This window comes from Mastacembelus armatus, chromosome 22 (genome assembly GCF_900324485.2).
Source record: "Mastacembelus armatus chromosome 22, fMasArm1.2, whole genome shotgun sequence".
Classification (NCBI taxonomy): domain Eukaryota; kingdom Metazoa; phylum Chordata; class Actinopteri; order Synbranchiformes; family Mastacembelidae; genus Mastacembelus; species Mastacembelus armatus.
Genome location: NC_046654.1, coordinates 490,001 through 504,813, shown reverse-complemented (window position 1 = coordinate 504,813; position 14,813 = coordinate 490,001). Strand labels below are relative to the sequence as shown.

At 43.8% G+C, this 14,813-nt stretch overlaps 1 protein-coding gene across 1 annotated transcript in view; it reads left to right on the top strand.

Annotated features, from left to right (window-relative positions):
• The window catches only part of npas3 (neuronal PAS domain protein 3), a 223,096-nt gene that overhangs the window by 200,148 nt on the left and 8,135 nt on the right, over nucleotides 1–14,813 (top strand). The window contains 3 exon segments of the mRNA XM_026306705.1: nucleotides 2,100–2,218; nucleotides 5,624–5,817; nucleotides 7,563–7,669. Of these exon segments, the coding sequence (XP_026162490.1) occupies nucleotides 2,100–2,218; nucleotides 5,624–5,817; nucleotides 7,563–7,669 (420 nt within the window).

The window sequence follows — 14,813 nt, the reverse complement described above, 5'->3', positions numbered from 1 at the left end:
ACTTTTTGTTTCCCTCATCCCTTTGCTTTTTGCTTTTCTCCTCCTCTTTCAGACACACTGAAAGTTTAGAGAAACATGAGGGTGTGTGAGTGTATTTGTGTGTGTGTGTGTGTGTGTGTGTATTTGTCTGTGTGTGTGTGTGTGTGTATTTGTCTCTGTGTTTGTGTGTATTTGTGTCTGTGTGTGTGTGTGTATTTGTCTCTGTGTGTGTGTGTGTGTGTATTTGTCTCTGTGTGTGTGTGTGTATTTGTCTGTGTGTGTGTGTGTGTGTGTGTGTGTATTTGTCTCTGTGTGTGTGTGTGTGTGTGTGTGTATTTGTCTCTGTGTGTGTGTGTCTCTGTGTGTGTGTGTGTGGGGGGGGACTGATCCCATTAATTCAAAGTGATTGACAGATCCTGGGAGTGATGGAGGGTCTGGCTCCCCGGCCGTTCGTCCGTCCTCCCTCTCTTTGCTTCTTCTCTCCCTCCATCATGTTTATTCCTCCGTCTGATCGGCGGCTGATTTCCTGCCGGGCCGAGAGAAACCGATCGACTGACGGAGGGAAAGAAAGGGAGGAGAGAGGAGGTGAAGGTTTGGAGCTCCTCCTGGGAGGCCTGGTGTTGTTTTCTTCTTTTCCTCACCTTTTCCCTCCATCTCTACTCATCTTTCTTTCCTTCTGTCTGTTTATCCTCCCTCTGTCTTCATTTTTCACTTTTCTTTTTTGTCTTCACTTTCTTTTCTTCTCCGTCTCTTTCTTCATGTCTTTATTCCTTCTTGTCTTTTCTCCTCATCCTCACCTTTTTGCTTCTTTTTTTCACTTGTTCTGGTCCATTTTTTATTTTTATTTTTCTCTCCCTTCTATTCCTTTAATCCCCGATGTCTCTTTACTTTTATCCATCTGTTCTTTTGCCTCCTACGTCCATCTCATTTCTTTCCCATGTGTCTTTTCTTTCCTTTGTCTTCACATTTTATTCTCTCTCTCCCTCCATCTCTTCATTCAAGGACATTTATAATAAAAGAATGAATTTGCATATTAATTCATTTTCTTGAATTTTTTTCAGATTAGATGATGTCAACATGTATCAGCGTTGATCAAACCACCATGTCCACCAGAGACCTGTGTGTGTGTGTGTGTGTGTGTGTATGTGTGTTAACAAATACATGTCAAATCCAGCATTTACACAAAAGTATATTAAAAGAGAGTAATTCTCCTTTCAGAACGGTCCTTCTCTTAAGATTAAGAACCTTATTTGTTTATTTAAACGCCTAAATCAACATCTGTTCGCGTTTAACAGACATTGCCCTCTAGTGGCCACGTGGATTAATCAAATCGGATCAATTCAGACTTCATTTACACAAATTACGACTATAAGAGGAGACTGTACTTTCTGTCCTTAGTCAAATCTGCAGAGTGTTGCTCGGTGTGTGTCCTCAGGGTGTGTGTTGTGAGACGGGGGCGTTCAAAGCTGTCTGCCCCCCATCACTACATCTGATTGATGGAGACGTTATGAATATGCAGCTGATTTCTGGGAGCTGACAAATGAAGCGTCTCACCTTCAGTAAACGCCGCGAGGGGGGAGGAACGTACTTCCTGTCACGGACACATAATCCGACACGATCGTGGGACTTTTATTTTGACAACCACGACAGCTTTCACACAAAACTTCCTCTTTACCAAGTCGTTCCAATGTGCCTGAACATCCTGTTTGCCTTGTCGCCCGATGTTGACGTGTTTTGACATTTCGGTGTTTGATTGCCATGAGCTGCTCTGACATGATTGACAGTTTGACAGCGGCTGTGATTGGCTGGCTGCTCCTGCTGACAGAACCAATGTATTTATTTGTTTTACGCTGATTAAAATCATTTCAGTCGTTTCGACCTTCGCGCCAGTTTCCCTCTCTTCTCTCTTTATGTACAGTGTTTATACAGGAAACTTTAGAGCCAGCATGTGTCTTCATTTATTCGTTTGTCAGGAAAACATCCCAGCTGCAAATCAATAAAAATACATTGATTTGCTTCTATGTGTTTCAGAGTTTCTCTGTATTCTGTAAAACAAAAAAAACAAGTTAAAACATAAATGAATCTTTTGATGTTTCTGTGTTTGTGTGTCTGCCTCTCAGTGGAGTCCAGCAGCCCCAGTCTTCTGGCTCCAGATAACTCTCTGGAACGATCCTTCTTCATCCGGATGAAGTCGACGCTCACAAAGAGAGGAGTGCACATCAAGTCCTCAGGATATAAGGTGAGATTAAGGCCACACCTGAGGTTCGTTGTGGATCCAGACGAATGTGAAAAGTATTTTTCATGTGGTCTGTTTTGACCTCACACAGATTTATTATAAACAAACTATGAACTGACATAACTTGTTGATTGGACAGTGTTGTGTAACTACAGTGTTGTATACCAGCCAGACTAGAGACACACCTCTAACCCAGGACTAATTCAGTCCAAATAACAGCAGAAACATATCAAATACAACAGCAGCTTAGCAGCAGTGTTGTACCAGGAGCAGACGTCCAGTCGTTAGATTACAGAACTACTCCAGGAGGAGAAAATGTCAGTTTTATTCATGAAGCACATCAAAAGTGAACATGAAAATTACTCAGAAAACTCAATCAAGAGGAACAATCCACTGCTGCACAGACCATCATTTAATCCAGCTCAGCCCTTTGTCTCAAACAGTAAAACTGTTCTCAATGCTCTGTGACTGGAGAAAAAAATCCTACAACACCCAGGATGCATTGCGCCCAGTACATCCCAATGTCCCCGTCCATTGTAGTTTAGCGTCAACTTCCTGTTGACGAGAGATGAGCTGAAATGGATGAGCATTGGGTTTTCTTTGAGGAAGGTTTTAATCCTCATGGTGTCCAGGTTGGAGGTTTCTCCAAAGAGCTCAGCTCACAGGTCACACAGAGGTCAGGGGTCACTGTTGTTCACTGAGACACAGGGGCTGGATGGAGATCAGTGAGGTACAGAACGTTTGGTGACCTCTAGTGGCCATGGTAAACATGACAGGTTTGATGGAGAAAGTTTGGTGATGTACAGTGACATATTTGCATAGAGACGAGGTCGGAGTGGATGTAAACATCCTTTATGGAGCATTGGCTGAACAGTTGTTGTTTGTTACTGAGTTTGTGTTGTGTGTGTGTGTTCACTGCGCAGCATGACCACACACAGGATCAGTATTAACACGTTAAACCTGCCGATGCTCCGATTCACATCCTGGGAAGACGGGATTAGTGAATCCGACCAACAGGAATAAGTCAGCCACTGGCTCACAGTCTTATCTGTCATCAAATGAAGTGATCCGTATGGAAATTTGTAATCCTACTGTGGACAAACAGGCGCTGTGTGTGTGTGTGTGTGTGTGTGTGTGTGTGTGTGTGTGTGTGTGTGTGTGTGTGTGTGTGTGTGTTATACCATGTTCCACCTGGCAGACTCATGCAAATCACAATGGAGACAGAGATGCACATAAATATTCACACACACGCATGCATATATTACTCGACACATTTGCACACTGACGCACACATCACTGCAGCACTAACACATGCATGCACACACAACACAGTGTTACAGTTAGTAGTTTTAAAGCTGCCGTGCTGCGGCAGAGACCGGGGGCAGCTGCTCCCTCCGCCATCGTCACCTTCGAGCAGGTCACTCGGCCAATCACAGCACAGGGCGGGAGCTGAAGTGAACCCTGAGTGTGTTCGGTTCATTTGCAAGAGCAAATACATTTGGAGAGAAACATAAATTGTACTTTAATCAACATCATGAGAAAAGTCATTTTTAATTTTAATGTGCAGGGTTCTGTACCTGTGTTCTTATGAAGCATCATCAGTCACAGCACAAGTACCGTCCCAGTTTCCAAAGTCTGCAGATCCAAAACCATGACGTGTTGTTACTCCGCCCATTTTATCGAGGACGCTCTGGGAGCTGACCTGTGTGCTTGTCATGCTTTATTATGCATTTCATTTCACAACAGAGCTGCCTTTGTAATTGTGACTGTGCTGTTTGATTGTGTCCATTCCCAGATGTATTGATCATAGAGCTGAGCTGCAGTTGCACATTGAACTTCCTGTGTCCTCTGGAGTTCAGACTGTAGATTTGTGCTTAGAAAGTCCAACCTCAGAAATACAGGAGACTGAGAAGACCTTTAGTATCTGCATGTAGTGACTTTTCCTCCATCACCACCCTGAGCTTCACTGCTCTGGTTCTGAATAAAGTCTCCTGACAGCTGGATGGACTGCTGTAAAATACAGAACCTCCTCTTAGGGCCAAACATGCTCCGTGCAAGAATACGAACACCTTGTTCAGTCTGTGTTGTGGGTGTCCTCAGTCCTCAGTCCTCAGGGAGGCGATGTGGACTGGTTTTGGACTGGTGGACTTTGGAGTAGTAAACAAACATGGCGTCTGTGGTGGAATGTGATTTCCTGTCTGAATGAAGTTGAGTTGTCACAGTTTGACATTGTTTTTAGTGAAAGTCACTAAAACCAGGTGAGTCCCAGCTGCAGATCACACCTGTGTCACAAAGAGCTTTTCCTTGTTACACTGTGAAGAACATGACTATGCCTGAAATGGCCTGAAAGCATCGACATAGTTGCCCAGACCATGTTTGGGGTCGTAGACTGGTTAAAAATGTCTCACAAATGTGGAAATCTGTTGTGGGAATTCACTGAGAAACACATCAGAGCGTGAACCTTCAAAAAGAGATCTCACTGGACCAGGGTTCAGAGTTAATCCAGAAACTTTGTGCTGTGGATTGACTCTGTTCTTCCTCTTTCTTCTGTTCCTCGTTTGACCCTCGTGCTGCAGAACTAACATCTAGGAGGGAAAAATTGAGGCTGCATTTTAAAAGACAAGCAAACATTTCCCCAGCGAGCAGCAGCTCATTAACATTTCTCGCAGATCTGTCGCATCCGACAGATTTTTGAAGCTTCACATGAGTTTAAAGCTCTTGGTAATTACACCCTTCACTCTCCCTGTGTCTGTCATCTCCTGTTTCCACCTCTCCTCCTCCTCCTCTTCTTCTTTCACATTCCCTCCATCCTCTGAGTCAATTCACTAAAACACCTGTAGGTGACGTCCCTCAAAGGTTCTCCTCAGGTCCAAACTGAGTCTGATGTGACTGGTATGTCCTTCATTTATACATGAAACACACAGAGTTTAGTATAAACGATTAGGTCGTAAGAGAAAGTCTGCTCTGTTTCAGACAGGTGACATTGAACAAAACAACAACATGCAGAAAGTGTGAGTGTATGAACCCTCCCTCAGTTAATGCAGGAGACTTTGGTAAAAGCTGCACTAACCTGTGGAGGCTGCAGCAGAAGAACTTTAAGGCCTGTTTCAAAATAGTTGGAGCTCAGCAGGTTGAGTTAAAGAACTTGGGGATGCAAAGCAGCTGTGGTGATTTAACGTTTCCAGGGAATGTGGTCAGTAGATCCACCTGTTCTCCTGTAGTATCTGAGAATCTGCTGCTTTTGTTGCATATTTGTTCGTTTTTGTTGCGTGAACTGAAACATGGATCTTAACTTCAGGTTTCAACACTACAGCAGGCGATCTTTAAATACGCCCTGTGGGTTTGGCTGAACGTGGACTTTGACTTTGTGCTCCATCCTCTGACCCCCGTCTGTTTCTCCCCGTTCAGGTGATCCACATCACGGGGCGTCTGCGGATCAGGATGGCTCTGACGCACAGCCGCTCGGTACCCAATCAGATCATGGGGATGGTGGTGGTGGCCCACGCCCTCCCGCCGCCCACGATCAACGAGGTTCGCATCGACTGTCAGATGTTCGTCACACGAGTCAACATGGACCTGAAGATTGTGTACTGCGAGAACAGGTAGAGGAAACCAGGTGGTCAGTCTGAAGAAAGTGCTTTTATTGTGAATTTTCTTTTTCTCACCGTTAGTTTGGGCTCATTTCTCATCCATCATTAGTTATGCAGGAATATATCGGATTTTTCAGGCTTGTTCTGATGAGATTTTTGTGAAACTGAGGTGTCGTGTCCTCTTGACTTCTGCATACAATGAGTTTTAATAGGTCAGGCTCATCTTGCACTGATGTCTCTCTTGGACTTTTTTAGAAAACAGGACAGCAGAACCTGAATAATCTGCTTTTTTCCAAAAAAAAAAAAAAAAAAAACCTGTGTCAGACACAAAAGCCCATTTTCTGGTGTGTTTCTGCATTCATGTTTCAGACCTGCTGTTCAAGAAAAAATTGTTTTCTACCTTGTTGGAGCTTCTTATTCATGAGGAAGTCTGCCCCAATCCTCCCTGGTTTACCAGTGAAATATGTCGCTGATGGATCTATCTCCTTGCCTCTGTCCAGATAAAGCAGATAGGCATCAGGATCTCGCTCAGGAGTTAACTGGCCGACCAGCGAGATTCATATCAGGCAAAAAAAAAACAACCCCTTCATGTTTTATTATAAAAGGAGGAGAAGAAAAAATGATAGTCGACAGATTGCTTTTTTTGTGGGTGGAAAAAGAGACAGTGCGAGGCAGATGATGATATTCAACGCGGAGCGACAGAAAGCGTCTCAGCGGCGAACAGACAAACGTCGCAGCCATTACAGCCCCATTTTCAGGATGAGTTTCTAAGAGAATGAGAAAATGGGAGGATGGGTTTTTCTAAAGAACAAAGTGCGCTATTATCTGCCTGCCAGACATTAGTCTCCCCCGCCCGTCCTCTATCAGGATGATACCAGGGAAATTGTTCTGTCTCTCCTGTGGCGAATCTGTTCAAATTAAACCTTTTAGAGCTGATGTGTGTTACCTGTACAATCGACAGGCAGGCTTCACTCTCTGTTGTTGGCTTATTAGTTTTTTTCTTCCCTTATTTAGTCTTTTAAACGCTCGAGTACTAGAGCTGTTCGGAGGAAACTGTCCCACTGTGTGAAGTTATTATATTTCAGAGTTTCACAACATTTCCACGTCCATGCAGTTCAGTGTGGCACAAAGACTCAGCCAGTGCACAACAGAGGAACGTACACGTCAGTCCAACGGTTCGTTCTTCGTCAGCCAGAAGAATCTTTTTAATGGTTTTATTTTAATTTGAACTTGAGTCGTATTAGGGAATAGATTCTCAGATTAAAGGATCAGCCGGTAATTGTGAGTGTATCTGTGTGTCACTGAGTCCAGATCCCATCCGGAGACTGGCAGCACCAATGAATGTGTGTGAGTCCAGAACCTGGTTCAGCTTATGGGTCTGAGCCGTAGACCTCCATTGTTAGCCAAAGACTATTAAAAACCCAGCAGGGAGCCACACCGCTGACCTGGCTCACATGGTTCTTCCTCACCAACAATGGGAGGCCCCTCTTTTTCCAAAAACCAGCTCCAGAACCTGAGAACGGCCGTCACTGTTTACAGGCTCTGAAGGACCAAAGAGTCCACTGGGCTCTGGTTCCACCAGCTTCTGTCTGCTCACAGCAACGTCTGGAGCTGGTTTTTGGAGCTGGCATGACAAGGACTGAAGAGCAACACAAACTTGGTTCAAGTTCATTAGAAAACAACTTATAGTCAATTGTTTCTCATTCAGTTATTCTTTCTATCATTTTCTTTTCCTTCCTTTCGGGTTTGTGTTTCAGAATCAGTGACTACATGGACCTGACTCCGGTGGACATCGTGGGGAAGAGGTGCTACCAGTTCATTCATGCTGAAGATGTGGAGGGAATCAGACAGTGTCACCTGGACTGTGAGTACTCCTGTCACCTGACTGCTTGCTCTGCTCTGATTGGACAATGAAGTTCACATCAGTTCGGTCTTGACCTCGACTCAGGTTTTGTTTACATGCTAGTTTTTGGGTCATGTCTGTGATACAGAACATTACAGGGACATTCTCATGGCAGGTGATACGGTCAAAAGCTCCAAAACAGGAGAATAAATGGATTTTAACCTGAGATTATTTTGTAGAACTCAACAAATACATTTCTGAACAAACTGCTGCTTCATTATTAATCACTTCGACGCAATATTTTATCCCGATTTTACAAACAGCAGCACATTCCTGTGGAAGACAGATGTTACTGTCGACCAACCAGAAATCATGTCCATTTGTAATCTCTGGTTACAATTTGAACTAAGTGAAGTTTCTTCTGATGTGTCCTGTTAATTTCTGATATTTGCATGAAATTAACGACTGAAAGTAGCAACTTTACAGCAGTCGCTTCTCTACATTTAACTTTGAAAGTTAAAGGCCACTCAGATTCTTTGCTCTCACATATCTTTTAAAAAGTTTCCTCACAGCAGCAGCTCTACAATCTTATTACCCTTGTCAGAAGACATAATACACTCTCCGTCTCCGACACGCAGAGGCAGAGGTTTGCTGTCCCTGTTTAGTGGCTGTCTGGATGATTTGCGGCGTGCTGTTTGTTGCTGCAGTCAGATCTTTACTGTGGTGGTAAAATCTGAGGAGGCGTTCAGAGCTGCATGGTGTTTCACGGCGTGCTGGAGGCAGTAAAGGTGTTTAGGCAGAACGCCAAATAATAACAACCACACAGCAAGGACAACGGCCTGATGGGTGTCAAACCGCAGAGCGTTACGGTCACAGTCGGCTCCTGTCCCATGCAGCTGAGTCCAGTCCAGCATTTCTTCTGACATTAAAGCATCACAGCTCTTTAAAGAATCTCTTCAGCCTTCGAGGGATCCCGTCTAAAGGCATAAGAGTTTTTAACTGTGCTGTGGGTGTTCATACATAAATACAGAGGTGAATTGGCTGCAACCACCTCCTCACTGTTCGTCTCTGTAGTCTCAGGTGAATTGGACAAATGGTGATAAATGTAGGGCTGGGAAAAATAATCATTTCTTCGATGCGTCCTCATTCACTTTAAAACGATCCTGAATCGATGCGAAAAAGTTAATAATCGATTTTCAGTATTTGATTGAATAAAGTCCGCCATATTTTACCACTACCGGACTACAAACGGCCTACACGCATGCGTGACGTTCAGGCTCGTATGAGCTACGTGAGAAAATGGCGGAGAGCGACGCCTGCTGCATTAAAATGTACAGTTTGGAGACATTTTGAATTTTCTAAAATTGAATCAGAAGGAAAGCGGGACCTGGACAGTCCTTCAGAACAGCCTTATTCTGCCACAAGATGGCGCTAGCGTCGTTAGCCTGTACAGCGACTGTTAGCGGGACAGTAGCTTCTGATTGTGCCGAGTCATCGTCACAGACGTCAATCAAGACGTCTCTCTGGTCACGCACACTGCGGCCTCTGCGTCACCAGCGTCGTCAGGGCAACGGTCTGCCTGAACGCGGGGGATTTAAAGACCCCTCCCCCTTGCAACGTCTACACTGCGTCTCATCGTTGGAAACGTTATTTCATTGGCTACAACATATGTCAATCATCATTGACTAACAATGTGACTGGCTGGTTTTAAATGGTCTTACACTTGTATAGACACGCTTGGTTGTCTGTTTATGGTAAATAAAGGGCGAAAACAAACGGAGAACAAACGGGATTAATGAGGACGGAAAAGTGAAGCATGATGGTTTTACGGTTCTTCAGAAGATAACACGTCTTTTGGACTAAAAACTCCGAGATATTTTGTTCCCTGGACTCTTAGGAAAAAACCGGTATAACTGCAACACTTGGCGTTTCATTCCATGTGTGGACCCGTACACATCAGCAAAGGTAAGACGCGCCGTTTTGCTGCGTTTGTACTCTTGTTAAACATTAGGGAACAGTTGCCGCTGTGATAATTCACTCCTGAATTGGTTTATACCACTTTAATTGAGGCGTATTGCTTTCAATTGATACATAGTTTGTCGGACTTGATTCAAATTAGGCCGATGAGCTTTGGAAATACATTAGTTAATATGGTTTATCGGCCAGGGGAAGTGCATTACCGAGGTTAAACATCTCCACCAACTTCAGGGTGAAGGTGAAACGTCGTCTGCTCCTCATTCAGGTTGTCTGAATGTCGACACCTACTGAGTACTCGACAAAATGACTGTAAATATATAAGTTACCTCACTCTATAGCTAATTAGTCCAGCTATAGTCCAGAAAATACGGTAACCTCATTGGTCTTGTGTCCAATCACAGCTGGCTGCCTGCTCAGTTTGTTATTATATATTAGATGACTTCAGCACATCTGGAGAACCCCTGGCTCAGTGCATGCACAGTTTGTTTGGTGATGGGCTGAGAGTGAGGAGATACACAAACATCTGTGCTTCATCACATAAGTTTCAATAAAGAGCAAATATTCAGTCTCGCCTGAGTACAGCTAATGATAAAACTTCAACATGTCACGCACCTCACCAGAAGAGAATATGGCAGCATGAAGCTCCCTGAAACTTTTTCAATTACCTTCTGCAAAAGTTCCTGAGCTCTGAACATCCAGAGTGGCAATCAGGAAGTGACTCTACGGTGGCCCGGCGGGGTCAGACGGAAAGAGGAGGGGGAAGGTTAGGATGTGTAAAACATGGGGAAAAAAAAGAAGTGAAATGTGGAGGGAGATTATTCCTCTCTGTCTGCAGTGAGGATGGGAGGTCAGGGAGGCGAGTCGGCAGCCAGCGGTTTAAATGACTTGGTTTTAGTCGAGCGTAGTCTAATACAGCACCTTCAGTCACCTCGGCTGCTCGTTTTATTCTTCCTCTTTCAAAATTAATTTCCCTGCTGAAAGGGGGACTTTCAGAAATGCATGGCTACAGGGCGCTGGAGGTGCTCCGTGTCTCTCCTTTTCTCCCTCTTCATCCTACTCGTCAAATCGAGCGCAGTCAGATTGTCCTGAAATCTGCCTTTCTTTGGGCCAGTTTAATTTGCTTGCTCTATGAACCTGCTGCTGATTGTGTGGAAGCTGATTTCAGAGCAGCGGTTTCGTGAGTCTCAGTTTCTCGGGACCCGTGTTGAAGCTGTCGACCTAATTGGATGGTGACAGGTCTAGTTTGGTTTGAAACTTGAAAATCTCTGCATTTTGTTTATTTTAGGGACCTTAAATGGTTGAACAAGCGTTTTTCTTCCACTTTCATTATGTCGGTTTGGTTTGGATAAATTCTGTCTTTACACGCTGGCAGCTCTGGTAGATGATTCTCTTCCCACCTCATTCAGTTCATCTTTTAGCATTTTGTATTGTTTAGCCACAAACAGCCCGTGGACGGGTGGATGTGAATAGTTTGGCTGTTGGCACTTGGACAGATTGATTTCCAAACTGCTCCGCCGGCCATTCCCCTTTATGATTTATTTATTTGCTTGAATTAATGGCCTGTTCTTTTTGCTTCTGTCTCCTTTGGAGTCACAAAGCTCCAGAGGATTTTTACATTAAGTGAAAAAATCTCAGCTCCATTTTTATTTGTTTTGAACCACCTAATTATCATCTAACAGTTCCAAGAATTATAAAACCACAGAGGCTAAACTCTGGAGAACCTTCTCTGTGCTGTGTTCACACCTGAAGAAAATAAACTGATATAAAAGACATGAGGAAACCAGACATCTGTCTGTGAACCAGATAATCAAATGTGGGTTTAATGTTGTTGTTTTCTATGTCATTTCTTTGTGTGGAAGGAAAATCAGCCTCATCAAGGCCTGTTTGACAAGTCAGCCAGGACCTGTACTGTCACATCCCATCTCGCAGACTTTTTGAGGCCCAGAAACTTAAAATTATGGAACAGGAACAGGAAGGTTCTTTAGGTGAGAGAAAACTTTCTCCAGTTTCCTTCTTTTTTTTGCAGAACAGCAGCAGCAGTCTCGGATTTTTTTTTTTTGGTGGGATTTATTTCCACGTCTGCATTCGGTTCCCCTGCTGCTGCAGGAGTCGGATAGTTAGGGAATCGATCAAGGTGTATTTTAGAGGGATAGCCTGTTCTCTCAACAGGGATCTAAATTTTAAAAGGCTTCTTTTTAAGTGGAGGACGAGGCGTGATCCCTCTCTGTGAAGAGGCGTCACTCTCTAAGTCTCTATCATTACCTGCTGACAGCCGGTCTTAGCTCGGGTCAGATCTCAAAGTCAATCTGTCCTCGTTTCCACGCCAAGAACAGAGAGAAAGAGAAAGAAGATATAGAGGGTGAGCTTGTCTTTTCACAAAGAAAGGGAGAGAACAGGAAAGAGTGATTTGTAGGCAGAAGAAGGTGAAAGTAGTGAAATACTTGGCACAAGGGATGAAGAGAGAAATTCGTCTTTTCTCACAGAAAGGCAGAGAAATGGGAGTGGGTGATTTGCAGATATAGAAACGAAAGAACTGAGGACAAAATGCTAATTTTCTCAAGGGGAGACAGGTAGACAAGATGTTTCATGTCTTTTTGGGGCGAAAAAAGAGGCAGGGAGAATGACAAAAGGGAAATAATCATAAAAGATGAAAATACCCATCCTTTCACCAAGAGAGAGGGATCTGAAGATGCTTTGTAAGGTGGAGTAGAGAGCAGAGAGGTACAGCTCTATATGAAAGGAATAGCAGGAGGAATTTGCAAAATAGAAATCTGTTAGGATGTGGTTTTATAGCGCTGTCTGGGGTTTGTAGAAATAAAGGACAGAAATCGAAAATCGAGCAGGAAGACAGCTGTTCTCAGAAGAACATGATGGAGAAAATCCTCCGCTCATCTTTTCCAAAGATGAGGTGATGAAGGCTAAAAGTGAAGGTGTGGAACTGGTTTGCAAAGAAAAATGGATTTAAAATAATGTGTCCAGCTGTCAGACAGATGTGCGACAACTGGGACAAAGCTACAGATCAACGCCTGATGACCAGTGTAGAGAGCCAAGCAAAGTGCTGTTAGACCTGTGGTTCTTCTTCTCTTTAACCAAAGCTGTTCTTAGCCAGGCCATTGATGCAACTTATTGTGGGATTTTACTTGTCTCAGGGTCGCATTGGTTTAAAGAGTCAAAGGAACGTGTCACAAAAAAAGTCTTCACACATCTACTGTGTGTTCTGTTGCCTGGTTGGGTCGGGTCAGGTTCTACAGCCTGGGGTCTGTATGTTCTCTGGCTCAGGAGGTCTGTGTGGTCAGGGGTTGGGTTTGTTAATGACAGAGAGAACTGGATGATAGCGACTACTTTTTGTTATTAACACTGGGAGACAGAATAGTTTTCTGGGAGAGTAGTCGTGAAGATGAACTGTTAATGTTCTTGGCACTAAATTAACTGAGGAGGTCAGGGGTCATTGATCCAGGTTGTTCTTTTCCAGTGTGAGTAAGACTTTCTGGAAGTGACGCCAGTGGTTTTCTCTGTCCTGTATGAAAGACGGGATTTGTGCTGTTGTTCTGGTTCTTGTTGGATAAATGTCTTTGAATATGTGCCCGTTCGCTGTCGCTGCTCCAGATCCACAAACCACAGCTGTGCTCTCATGGATTTGATCTGTTGGTGCAATAACAGCTTTCTGAATTTAACTGTATTGAAAACCAAGTAACTGAGGATTTCTATCTTACCTTATGAAAGTGTGGAAATATGTGGGCACAGTCCAGTTATTCTCTGTTGTTGTTATGAGTCTCGTTTTTCTTCTGTTTCTTAGTTTCGACAGTCAAAGACAGAAACAGCCTGTACAACATCAAGGTTTGTTAAAACATTAAAGGCGTGAGATGAAGAGATTTGTGCTGGAAAGCTTCAGGTGCTTTGGCCTCGTCTGTGCATTTTCTAACAGGTGAATTTTCCCTGCTGGCACCGTCAGGGCGTCGTGACATCCAAGCTGTTTGTCAAACTGAGCACTCGTCACTCATTTGTTCCTGCTGCAGCCATGTGGTGTTAGTGGACGTCACTTTAGTTTGCTAGTTTCAGGTTTTGTGATCCCTCATAATTTTGTACCTTCCTGTTGTGCGTTGTATTATTGAATTCATAAGTCGCAGTGTGTCCGTATCAAGGTGGTGGCGTTTTTAATATAAGCATGGGAACAAGAAAAGGCGTGACAGGAGATCTGAGGAGAGGAGGTTTTCCACCTAACTGGTCAGAGTGGAGAGGGGGGACGCATGGGGAAACTGTCTTACAGGAAAAGGGAGATTTTCAGTGTTCAGAGGAAAACGTGAGACATTTGGACGCACAGAGACGGAGAAAAGACGGAGAGTTAGCAGTGATGAAGATGACGAAAACGGAGAGAGGGGTTGTTTGGGAGGGAGGACTGAGAGACATTGAAATGCAATGGAGAATAAAAGGTAGAGAGAGAGAGTGAGGCGAACACTGAAGTGAAAGCTCGGTGGATTTAAGCCTGCAGGCGTTTTAGCAGAGCTCGTCTCTCTGGACTAACACCACCTTTAATGAATCCACATGCACACTGAAAGGCTTTTTATCTGCCTGCAGAGCAAACACACACACCTGTGAAACTATCCACACAGGTGTGTTATTAAAACACTCACACAGAAAAGAAGCCTTTTGGGACGCACAAGAAACATGGACGACCTCAGTGACCTGAAACACACACTCACACTACAGAAAACACTGGCCTGACTAACAGCAGCATCACTTTTCTGTGACTTTTCTGCAATTTGAGTAAAATGTTTCTGATTTATCACAGTTTGGGTTTTAGTTTCATTGAGTCGACCATAATTCAATAAAAAGTTAGCATCACAAAGTGCAGATGAGTCAGACGCCAAACCACCAAGGATGATTAAAACTTTTAGAGGTTAAATGGAAGTGAGGGCACCTCAGATCCTGGATTGTGTAGAAAAACCATGAGCATACAAATCCAGTTAAATCTGCAGTGTTTCTCTTCTAAATGGGACAGAAGTGGTTCAATGGTCCTGAGCAAACAGCTTAACAATGTTTAAATTGTTGGTTATTTCACAATAAAGTGCAATAGTCAGTATCAGGGATGTTTCAGCATCTGACCGACTGAAAACTACCAGCATCAGTTTGTAGTCGGTCCAGTCAAAATTCAGATGTCGAGAGTCGGAGCTTGTCTGACTCTTTCGGT